Raw genomic sequence first — 11,491 nt, 5'->3', positions numbered from 1 at the left:
TTATGTATTTTTTAGGATTTTAAGTTGTATTTTTATTTTACTTAATGAAGTGTGTTTTTTATTAATTGAATTTGTTGGAAATAAAAATAAAAAATGAAAATGAATGAATAGTAATTTAAGAGATGGTTAAGAGACGGATAAGAGATGGAGGGTTGCAGGTTCTTTCCCTTAGTTAAGAGATGAAGTAAAAAGTATAGTGGGCCCATGAATAGTAATTTAAGTGACGGTTAAGGGACGGATAAGAGACAGAGTTGCAGATAGCCTTAACTTATTGGGGCAGTAATTTTATTTCTCTTTCTAAATATTATTAGAGCTGACTTAAGTCCAAAGGCGAATTAGTAAAAAAAAGATATTTTCATAAAATGAATATTAGCATTAGAGCATATAGGAAAATGATAATACAAAAATGCATCTTTATACAGTAATGCAGCTCAAATCGTAACCGTAGGATTATGCGATCTGATGATCAATAATTAACCAAAAACACGAAAGATTATTATTAATCAGTTTTAAGTCATTTTATAAAATCTGGATTAAATGTTATTTTTAGATCATTTTAGGTCATTCTTACCAAAAATTACCTACAAATAAACTAATAATGACCTAAACACTATCTGTACGTTTTGATTATGCATTTTGTATTAAAGATTTAATTTACATAGATTAAAACGCATATATTACATTTTTATAAAAAACTATCATAACACTAAATTTGCATTTACGATTTCAAACTTCAACTAATTAATTAGTCACTTACAAAGTCTTGTGAAAAGAATAATTAATTGGTGATAGCTTCGGAATTGATATGTAAAGTAATAAAATTAATTAGTGATGTCAAATAGACTTTTAAAAAAGAAAAAAACAAGTAAGTCACCGGGCAATTATAATTAATCACTGAAAGCGTACAACTTGATGCTTTTTAGTGGTTGGTCGATCGAGCTTAGTAAAATGAAAGTCATGTCCCGATATTTGTTCGAAAGTCTAAATATGCAAAAACTCAGAATCATTTAATTTGTGATATGGACGCGCTACCTCTGTCCACAAAACGGTTCTATTTAGCTATTTTGGGATGTCTACAAAAAATAGTTTTATTTCTTAAAATGGAAAAATTCTCTCTTGTACTTTACCTACTTTTTTCTCTCCTCTTACTTTACCTACTTTTTCTCTTCATCTCTCTTACTTTACCAATTACTTATTAAAATTTGTGTCGTCCACAAATAGGACTATTTTTTTTTTGTGAACGGAGGGAATATATACTTTTAGCATCTCGAAATCGGTAGCTCGTGTTTCATCTTTTCAATTCAACTACTAGTACATTAGTTCAAACCGGATCTAATGAGCTAGCCTGATCAATCTGCTAAAATTATAGGGTAAGAGCTGAAAAAATTATAATTCAGTTCGAAATCAGACTAATCGTTCGGATTGATGATTAGGCGGGTCAGTCTAGTGGGCAGCCCACCGAGCTGCGAAAAAGTTCTCTTTTAAATTAATATTATAAAAATATATTTTGTCTCACCACTACATAGTACAGTATAAAATAATATCTCCTAAAATTTTGTGTCATTTCATGTGTGACATTTGTTATGAGACGAAGAGATTATATACATTCGTATTAAGAAAAAAGAATATTTAAAAGCTAAAAAGTAAATATTGACTTAGTAGGATTCAATGCATATTAGAGATTGTTTGGGTGATTATAGGTAGAAGTTTGACCTAGTGTTGCATAATATTCAATTGTATCAATTTGCTAAAAATTAAATATTGACTTGGTAGGATTCAATGCATATTAGTGATTGTTAGGGTGATTATAGGTAGAAATTTGACCAAGTGTTGCATAATATTCAATTGTATCAATTTGCTAAAAATTAAATATTGACTTGGTAGGATTCAATGCGTATTAGTGATTGTTAGGGTTATTATAGGTAGAAATTTGACCAAGTGTTGCATAATATTCAATTGTATCAATTTGTTTATTCAAACTATGAATTTTTCAACAGTAATGGTTGTAGTACCTCATAGGTTAATGGATAAGATTTCTTTAAAATACCCCAATCAACTATCATTTTTCTAATGATAGTTGAACAAAAATCATTACGATTGTCAATTATGTGGCAATTGTTTAATTGATAACAATTTAGACAAGATTTAAATTGACAGTATGCTACGTAGATTATAATATGTTTTATAACACTATATATTTAAACATTATTCTCTCTGTTCCTTAAATTTTGTTATACTTTAACGGACATTAGTTTTAAGAAATATAATGGAAAATGAGTTGAAAAAGTTAGTGGAATATGGATCATACTTTTATAATATATTCCCTTTTTCCCATTAAAAATGAAACGTTTTCTTTTTTTGATTGTCCCATTAAAAATGAACGTTTCCTAAAATGAAAATAATGCTATCTCTACTTTTTCATCTTTCTTACTTTACTCTCTCTTCATTAACTAACAAAATAACACTACATAAAATCTCGTGTCGTTTTCCAAATGTTTCATTTTAAGTGGAACAAAGGGAGTATTAGTTTTAGAATAAAATGGAGTTTGAATCAATTAGTGGAATATGAGGTCCACTACCAAAAATGAAAAAAAGTTAAATGTTACAAATTTTGTGGAACAGACGGAAATGGAAAAATGTGAGAAACTTTTAGCTAAAGAGGGAGTATATTTATATTCGTCCGACCTAGAAAATCAATTTCTAGATCCGTTGTTACAAGGAATTATTTTTTCTCGGTTATTGGTCTTTGTTAATATACTCCGTACAAAAGTCCGATTTATCACAAAATTTGTTGATTACACACTTGATTGCATGTTAATTTCAATACCTAACAAAATAACATCAACATAAAATATCGACACAGTGTCGACAGTTGACATTTAAATATACAAATGTCAACACAAAAATATAGTTTACACAATCATATCATTGTATTAATATTTTTTACTATACTAAGTTGGTTAGTTAGCAAGTTAGCATAATATTTAGAGTTAGTAATACCTCCTTATTAATCGTTGTATCAATTTAACTATCTAGTCTGTCGTTGTATCAAATTAACTAACGCTAGTTATATTCGCATTCTTATTTCTATCAAGTGGGCAAATATTGTAAATCGAATCAGAAAATGCTGATATACCATACAATTAATTAATGTTCTTCATCACACATCGTTTTGAGAGAGAGATGGATGGAATGAGAGAGATCTCAAGAGCCTACTACGAGAGAGCAAGCGAGGCCGACAAGATATCGATACAACGATCCTTCGCAAAACTCGACATCGACGGCAACGGCAAGATAAATCTGGTGGAGTTCAAGAAATCGGTGAGCTTGTGGCTGAGCACCGACGGTGTGTTCGAGAAACTCGATGAGAACGGGGACGGATGCCTCGATTTCGAGGAGTTTCTATGCCTTTACTACATGGAGGAGAAGGTGGAGATAGGCAAATGCAGCGGTTGCTCGGAGCTGATGGTGGGGCCCTACTTCTCTTGCTTGCTTTGCTTGGGAAGAGGCGCCGATACGTATGATCTCTGCTGCACTTGCTACCGCCGCCGCCGAGGTTCGTCGCATGAGCACTCCTCTCAGTACATGGTGGATCATCACTCTCTGCTCATGCTCTTCAGGCATCACATCGCTGACGATGAAAAAGTTCGGAACAAGGTAATTTTATTACAGTAATATCACCAACTAAGCCTACTTTTCATTTTTCCTCGCAACCTTAGGAAATACTCCTGTCCTTAACAAGAGACTCACTTTGAATTGTCACGAATATTAAGAAATTACTCCCTCCCCTCCGTCCCCAAAGAATATGCACTTCGGGGACGGCACTGTTGAATAATCGAATATTGAATATTGGAGAAGAATGTTTATTCACTGAATTGTGTTTGTTTGATACATTGGTATTTATAGGGCATGAGATATAAATGCACATAGGGACTAGACTATTGGGACTCTACATTATAAATGCTATATTCTCTTTCCAATGGGTTGGAACTTCATACTTTCTCTTCCTAACATTCTTGGATACTTCAAGTTGTCTTTCCAACACTCCCCCTCAAGTTAAATAACGAGATTCCCGATACTTAACTTGCCAAGAACAACCGAGAAATCTCTTGCGCCAACTGCTTTAGTCAATATGTCTGCAAGTTGATCTTTGGATCGAACAAAAGGGAATTCAACAATTCCTTCCTCAATATTTTCCTTGATGAAGTGTCTGACAACTTCAACATGTTTTGTTCGATCATGTAGAACTGGATTCTCTGATATACTGATGGCAGTCTTGTCATCGCAAAAAAGCTTACATGTTTTCTGTGATAACAACCCCAATTCTTCCATTAGTCTTCGTAACCATAAGACTTCCGTTAATCCATTTCTAATACCTCTAAATTCTGCTTATGCGCTTGAGAGTGCCACAACTTTCTATTTCATACTTTTCCAAGTGACCAGATTTCCTCCAACGAATGTAAAGTAACCAGAAGTGGATCTCCTATGATTCCCTGCCCAGTCTGCATCAGTGTATCCTTGAATTTCCAAATGGTCATTCTTTTTGAACATGATCCCGTGATCAAATGTTTCTTTCAGATATCTCACGATCCTTATTGCTGCTTTAAGATGCTTTTGTTGAGGTTGGTACATAAACTGACTTACTATACTGACTGCATATGCAATATCAGGTCTAGTATGAGATAAGTAGATTAGCTTCCCCATAAGCCTTTGGTAACTTTCTCGATCTGTCAGTTGAGCACCTTCTTTAATTTGTAGACCATGGTTGCAATGATGGGTGTTTCTGCTGGTTTACAATCCATCATCCCTACTTCTGCCAATAGATCAAGGATATATTTTCTTTGGTTGATGAATATCCCTTTCCTTGATCTTAATACTTCCACACCAAGAAAGTATTTCAGTGCTCCTAGATCTTTCATCTCAAATTCAGTTGCCAGATTTTTGTTGAGTTGATTGATCTCCTCTTCATCATTTCCTGTTACGATCATATCGTCAACATAGATCAGTAGGAAAGTATTCTTATTTTCTTTCCTTTTTAGGAACAAGGTGTGATCCTGCATTACTTTGTTGATATTCAAATTTCTTCATTGCTTCGCTGAATCTACCAAACCATGCTCTCAGAGACTGTTTTAGTCCGTACAAAGTTTTCTTCAGTCGGCATACTTCCGCTTCTTTGAAGTCCCCTCAAAGCCAGGAGGGCTCTCCATATAGACTTCTTTCTTCAATTCTCCATGTAGAAAGACATTTATAACGTCGAATTGATGCAATTGAGAGTAATACTCGAACTGTATCCATCTTGGCTACTGGGGAAAAGGTTTCTGAATAATCCACTCCATAGGTTTGAGTGTATCCTTTTGCTACAAGTCGAGCTTTGTACCTTTCAACAGATCCAGCTGGTCTTCGTTTGATTGTGAATACCCATCTACATCCCACTGCACGTTTCCCTTCTACGGGCAGACATTTTTCCCAAGTATGATTCCTTGCAAGTGCCTTCAATTCTATTTGCATTGCTTCTCTCCATTTTTTATTTTTCATGGCTTCTTTGACTTACTAGGGAATCTCCTCTTCCTCATATAATGCTTCTTCGAAAGCTCTCGCCATTTTTGTCAAGTTTTCCCTTGCTATATTCCCTACTGAGTATCTTGCTTTCCCCCTTCTTTCCGGCGAATGTGTTTTGGGTGGGATACCTCGATTACTCTAGTGAGGTAGAATGTATTGTCCAATATCTCCATCTACTGGGTAACATGCAGAATTATCATCAGTAATAACAGGAATTTCAATTGTAGTATTGTTTACCTCAGGTGTCGGACGGGGTATTGGTGAGTCATCGGGTTCACAGGTTGTACAATGTGCAAGACTTGCTCGGGGCAGTATAAGCTGGCTCGGGTGGACCCTCAGTAGGATCTATTGTGCATGGCATAGGTGACCAACTTAGGAAGTCTATCGTATTTCCCTCCCTCTGACTCGGAAGTTAGGATCCATAAAAGAATTCATTTTCCCAAAACTAACAGTTCATTGTGGTAATGACTTGTCGACTGTTGAGATCATAACATCTATATCCTTTTTGGTTTAAGCCATATCCTACAAAAACACATTTTAGGAAACAAGGAGATAGTTTGGTACGATCATTTTTCGGAATAGGCACAAATACTGAACATTAAAAAATACGGGGTTTAAGAGACAAAGAAGATGGGATTGTTGTTAAGGAAGATAAGGCTTGGAGAGGAGATCTCATTTTTAAGCTGCGAGTAGGAAGACGATTGAGGAGATAAATGGAAGTAGCTACAGCCTCTAAGCAAAAAAAATTGGAACCTTGGAATCAAGGAGAAGTGCCTAGTCATTTGTAGGACGACTCTATTTTTCCGTTCGGCTACCCCATTTTGCTCAGGCGTATAGGCACAAGATGTTTGATGCAATAAGCCTTTCTCAGCACAAAAATCTTTCATTTTTGAGTTCACAAATTTCCCCCGTTATCAGACCGAAGAATTTTAATCTTGGTTTGGATTTGGGTAAGAATCATCGAGTAGAATTCAACAAATTTTGAAAATACATCAAATTTATTTTTCAAAAAATAGACCCATGTCATTCAAGTGCAATCATCAATGAACAAGACAAAATAGCGGAACCCATGTCCCCCAGTAATAGGAGACGGACCCCACACATCAGAATGTATTAATGAAAACATAGTCTCAACTCTAGTATCGGTAGAAGAAAAATTGTCTGTGGCACTTGGCCAAAACACAAGTCTCACAATTAAATGCTGAATTTGAAACAAGACTAAGAAACAAAATTTTCAAATAACCCGGAGATGGATGCCCGAACCGCCTATGCCATAACATCGTTTCTTGTCGTGAAGTTCTTTGAGCCAACATTATACTGCCCGGTTGAGCTATCTCATCCACGCAGTACAATCCATGGTTTTCAGTGCCACGCCCAATAATCGCTCTCGTACGAAGACCCTGCAGAACACAAAACTTAGGATGCTTTAGAACGGTGCAATCGAGCTCCTTTGTTACATGGCTAACAGACATCAACTTTTGGCATAGAGATGGAACATAGAGACAATTTGATAGAGCTAATAATGGAGAAATTTGAATAGTGCCAGCTCCTTTTACCCGAGCTAGTTCTCCGCTAGCAGTTTCAACATATTTGCGTCTTGACGTGGTTAAGTTACACAAATCTGCTAAATCACACGTCATTGTATCAGTAGCACCGCAGTCAAAAATCCATTGCTTATCTTTCTTACCCCCCTCAGATTGAACATGACATATTCGAGCCATATATGGATCATCTAAAGTAGAACAATTTTTATAGCCAAAAAGGGGTTAATCAAATTTGTGGATCTGTTTCGGATTTGTGGGGAGTTTGGGGACCAGTTTGATAGATATTACCAGAATGGGGTGGTTTTAAAAAATTTTCAGAAACGGTGGGGGATTGAGGAAAAATTAGGGGTGTGTTTTGTAATAAGGGAAAAATAGGAGGGTTTGGATTAAAATCCCAAACCCTTTACCTTCATTTGCATTCCTACACCGAGCCGCTGATTTCCCTTTGGCCGTTCCATTCCAATTCAATTTGTGGCCGACTTCCCACCACTCCGGATATCCGATGTGTTTGAAGCATGTCTCCATTGTGTGTTTGTTCATACCACTGTGTGTACAGTAAAGCTTCGATTTGTCAATTTTCGGTGGCCGATTGTGGGGATATCCGTGTGGTTGTGGTGGTTGTGGTCGCGGGTGTGGGGTGGAGCGGATGTTCTGTTCTGAGGGCTCCAAAACTGGCTCCAATTCCGGCCTCCCCTGAGTCAGCGGTCGGTTTGACCGATGGATTCCAAACTGCGGTCCGTTCTTCTTCTTGTTTGACGATGCCAAAAGCTTCTTCGGCTGTTGTATCATCCCCAAGCTTGAGGATTTCTCTCCTGAGGCTGTCGTATTTGTCGTTGAGGCCACCGAGAAACTGGTGTAACCTTTGAATACCCGTCTCCTTCATGTAAATTTCGACTCCCTTGTCACATCAGGTGTAGGGACATGGTTTTCTTGCATCAAAATTGACCCAATGTTTCTGGAGTTCTCCCTAGTAGAATTCGAGTGTGTTATATCCTTGAATCGTCTTGATTGTTGTCATTTCGAGATCATAGATTTGGACTCGATCGGCCCTCACGCTGAAGGTTGTGACCAAGCTCTTCCACATAGCCTTGGCCGTCTGATGTTGCGCAAACTGCATGACGATTCGGGGCTCCATGTTTTGGATGAGCCATGAGAAGACCGTGTAGTCGGCGGTCAGCCATTCTTTGAATTTTGGATCGTCGAACTTGGGAGGAACGGTGTCACCCTCTAGATGGTCCGATTTGTCTCGGCTGCAGACGGCAACGGGCATGAGTTCAGACCAAATAGGGAAAATTTTCCCATCGAGTTTGAATCCTATTGAAGCTGATTCAATTGATTTGGCCTTTTGAATTGGATCTCACTTGATTTTGGCTTTGGTTTGCCGGTTTGAGATTGGAAAAAAAAGGAGTTGTGTATTGCTGGATCTTGGCCGAGGGACTGGAAGGGCATGAGTAAATGACTTACTTATGAAGGGACGTCCCAAAAAAATGACTCACTTATGCTGGATGGAAGCAGTATTAGTTTTATGTAATCTTCACACAATTAGTTTTTCAACCATGATATTAGATCTGATGTTGTTGAAACATTAATCCATGCAGAAAGAAATGGAGGAACTGCGCAAAGTCACAAAAGCCTATTACCGAGCCGCATCTCCACAGGTGAAAGAATTAGCATATGAGTTCTTCCAATCAATGGACACAGATGGCGACGGGCGAGTCGATCTATCCGAGTTCATAGCCTTCATGAGGCGCGAAGGCTATCCCTTCATGCAAAACCGTTCTTTCTTCGAACAGCTCGACCTAAACAGTGATGGCACCCTCAACTTCTTCGAGGTCATGACGCTTTACTACATCATTAAGAGCGGCCGCCCCTTCTGTGACTGCTGCGCCAAATTCATCCCCGGTATATTCTTCTCCTGCGTCGAGTGCTTTAACAATCCTAATACCTCGTTCCATCTGTGTTGTGATTGCTACCGGATGGCGAAATGCAATCATAATCACGACGGCCGGTCTCAGTTCTTGGACAATTATGCGCTTCTGCAAGCTATCAGAGATCCGGGGCTTGCTCATGCGTCAGGGGCAAATTCTAATGAGGTAATGTGGGTTTTATATAGTGACGGAACTACTCCCTCTGTCCGCCGTTAAATATCTCATTTTTCCTTTTTTGTCCGTTCACCAATAAATGTCTTATTTCACTTTTACTCTTTTTCCGTCTCTTGTTTATGGCTGCAGGCATGTGATGAACCCACAGATGCGATAGTTCCAGTACATCATGATAGCATTGTACATACACAAAATGCAATTGATCCAGCACCATCAGATTCAAAATGGGTAATAAGTGTGCGTAGTTCGTATTAATTTGATTTTTTTTAAAACGAGAAATTATAGATATGGGAAAATATTTTTATGCGAATGATGCGTCGTACATGTAAAGATAAAATGAAATTTCATGATTAATACGTAGCTCTTTCTTGATGCATCTCAGAATAAATTCAAGACGACACTTGAGGCCTTGGAAGTAGCAGTCAGCGTTGGGAACCTTTCCACCACCTTGTGCACAATCATGTGACAATATAGGAGAGGCAAATAAATACAAAAGAAGTACCAAAAAATATGTAATATTTTGTGCAATTTAGAGTCGGATAGTTTTGATTGTATTCAGTAGCAGATTTAGGATGGGAGTTTAACTTTCCCTTATTATTGAGACGTAAAATACTACTTCATTCGTTTCCTCATAGTTGAGGCGAAACTATTCGGTATGGAGTTTAGGAAGGGATGTTGAATGTGTTAAATAAATAGATAAAAAAGTTAGAGAAAAAAAGTAAAAGTGAATAAAGTAAAGCAGATAAAGTAAGAAAGAGAAAAATGTTACTCCCTCCGTCCCAAAGGAGATGGCACCCTTGGTAGATGGCACGAGATTTTAGGAGACGTAGTTTTGTGTGTTAAGTGGTGGGAGAAAATATAATTTTATAATTGATGTGAGAGGAAACTTTTTTCAAAAGAGGAAATGTGACATCTTTTGTGGGACAAACTAAAAATGAAAGTATGCCATCTACTATGGGACGGAGGGAGTACTATATATGTAAATGACTCAACTATAAGGGAATTTTTCGAAATGAAAAAATGACTCAACTATAAAGGAACGGAAGGAGTATGTCTGCTCCTCAATTTGTCTAAATATATCGTTATTCAATATGGGGGTGTTCGGTTGGCAAGATTAAATCTCATGATTAAATATGTATCATGTTTGGTTTATAAGATTGAACCCTTCAACTTAATCCTAGATGGATAGTCTCAGGATAATTAGTCATAGCCTCCCCCTCCAACTAAAATAAACCCACAACTTAATCCTAGATGGATAGTCTCATGATATTAGTCATGGCAACCGAACGCCACCTATATGTCGTAAAGATTTGGAGGAATTGATAGTGCTAGAGATTGATTTGGCTTATGAGGAGCAGATTAGGGAGTAGAGAGAACTCTTTTGCATTAAGATGCGTAATTGAGACTTTATTGGCTAATTGAAAGTGTGAACTTTTGATTGCAGATTACTGAGACTGAGGAGCAGAAGATGAAGAAGAAAAAGAAAACGCTGATCTTTGGAGGCTGTGGATTTCGTAATTTCTTTCGCAACTTGTTTTCATTCCCACGTTATCCGTGTACTTTGGTGTTATTTCAAGCATTAAACAAAAATCAAAACTCCTCTTCACTGATCGTCAACATCCGTATCTCCTCTAATTGTAGAAAAGAAACAAAAATTAATGAAAAAATATTCTGCTTGAAAATTAATGTCGTTTCGAGCTCAACTAAAAAGTAGAAAAAGTCAGGATGTTACGATCTATTATTATAACTTTTCGTTCACTTTTCATTTATAACGTCAAATAATTTTTTAAAATCGTACCAAATCAAAATGACTCTTTAAATGACAGATGAATGGAGTATGTCAGAGGAACGATAGTTTTTTTTTAATCAATGTTAAATTAGTATGTGACTGTTGAGGAAGTGTGATGTGTCCAATCCAACCACAATTTCATTTTCTTGGTTTCATGTTTCACAGTTTATCAAAATATACTTTTTTGTTTAAAAGTTTTGAATACCATAAATGAAGAGGAAGAAATATTTGAAAAGTAAAGCCAACAGTTTATCAATAAGTCAAAAACATAAAATAGAATCCAGAAATATGAAAATATTAATAATTCAATACCTAAACACCCAAAAATCTCAACGTAGAATTTATTTAGATCACAAAAAATCTAAATAGAAACCAAAAATTAGTCTAAAGGTAATATATTTCCTAACTGAAGTTGGATTCTTTTTACATCAATGATCCGACATGTACAAATAAAGCCTTGATTAAACCATTGTCTCGCACAAAATCTCCCAAAGAAA

The 11,491-nt window shown here is 36.7% G+C and overlaps 1 protein-coding gene and 1 pseudogene across 1 annotated transcript; both read left to right on the top strand.

The window, feature by feature from the left end:
- Nucleotides 1–11,491, top strand: part of LOC121774851 — a 91,877-nt pseudogene that overhangs the window by 47,210 nt on the left and 33,176 nt on the right.
- On the top strand, nt 3,056–9,865 carry LOC121774856. Its single transcript, XM_042171729.1, has 4 exons — nt 3,056–3,657; nt 8,702–9,196; nt 9,335–9,433; nt 9,588–9,865. The coding sequence occupies exons 1-4, from the start codon at nt 3,151–3,153 to the stop codon at nt 9,669–9,671; spliced, it is 1,185 nt and encodes a 394-aa protein (XP_042027663.1). The 5' UTR covers nt 3,056–3,150; the 3' UTR covers nt 9,672–9,865.

This window comes from Salvia splendens, chromosome 17 (assembly GCF_004379255.2).
Source record: "Salvia splendens isolate huo1 chromosome 17, SspV2, whole genome shotgun sequence".
NCBI classification, from domain to species: Eukaryota; Viridiplantae; Streptophyta; class Magnoliopsida; order Lamiales; family Lamiaceae; genus Salvia; species Salvia splendens.
This window is presented reverse-complemented; position numbering and strand designations above follow the sequence as displayed.

What these genes read in the sequence shown, in the direction of transcription:
- LOC121774856 (XM_042171729.1), top strand. Translation starts at nt 3,151, where the DNA reads ATGTTCTTCATCACACATCGTTTTGAGAGAGAGATGGATGGAATGAGA. An exon ending in CAGGGGCAAATTCTAATGAG is followed by an intron (nt 9,197 to 9,334) that starts GTAATGTGGGTT and finishes TTATGGCTGCAG; the next exon opens with GCATGTGATGAACCCACAGA. An exon ending in CACCATCAGATTCAAAATGG is followed by an intron (nt 9,434 to 9,587) that starts GTAATAAGTGTG and finishes GATGCATCTCAG; the next exon opens with AATAAATTCAAGACGACACT.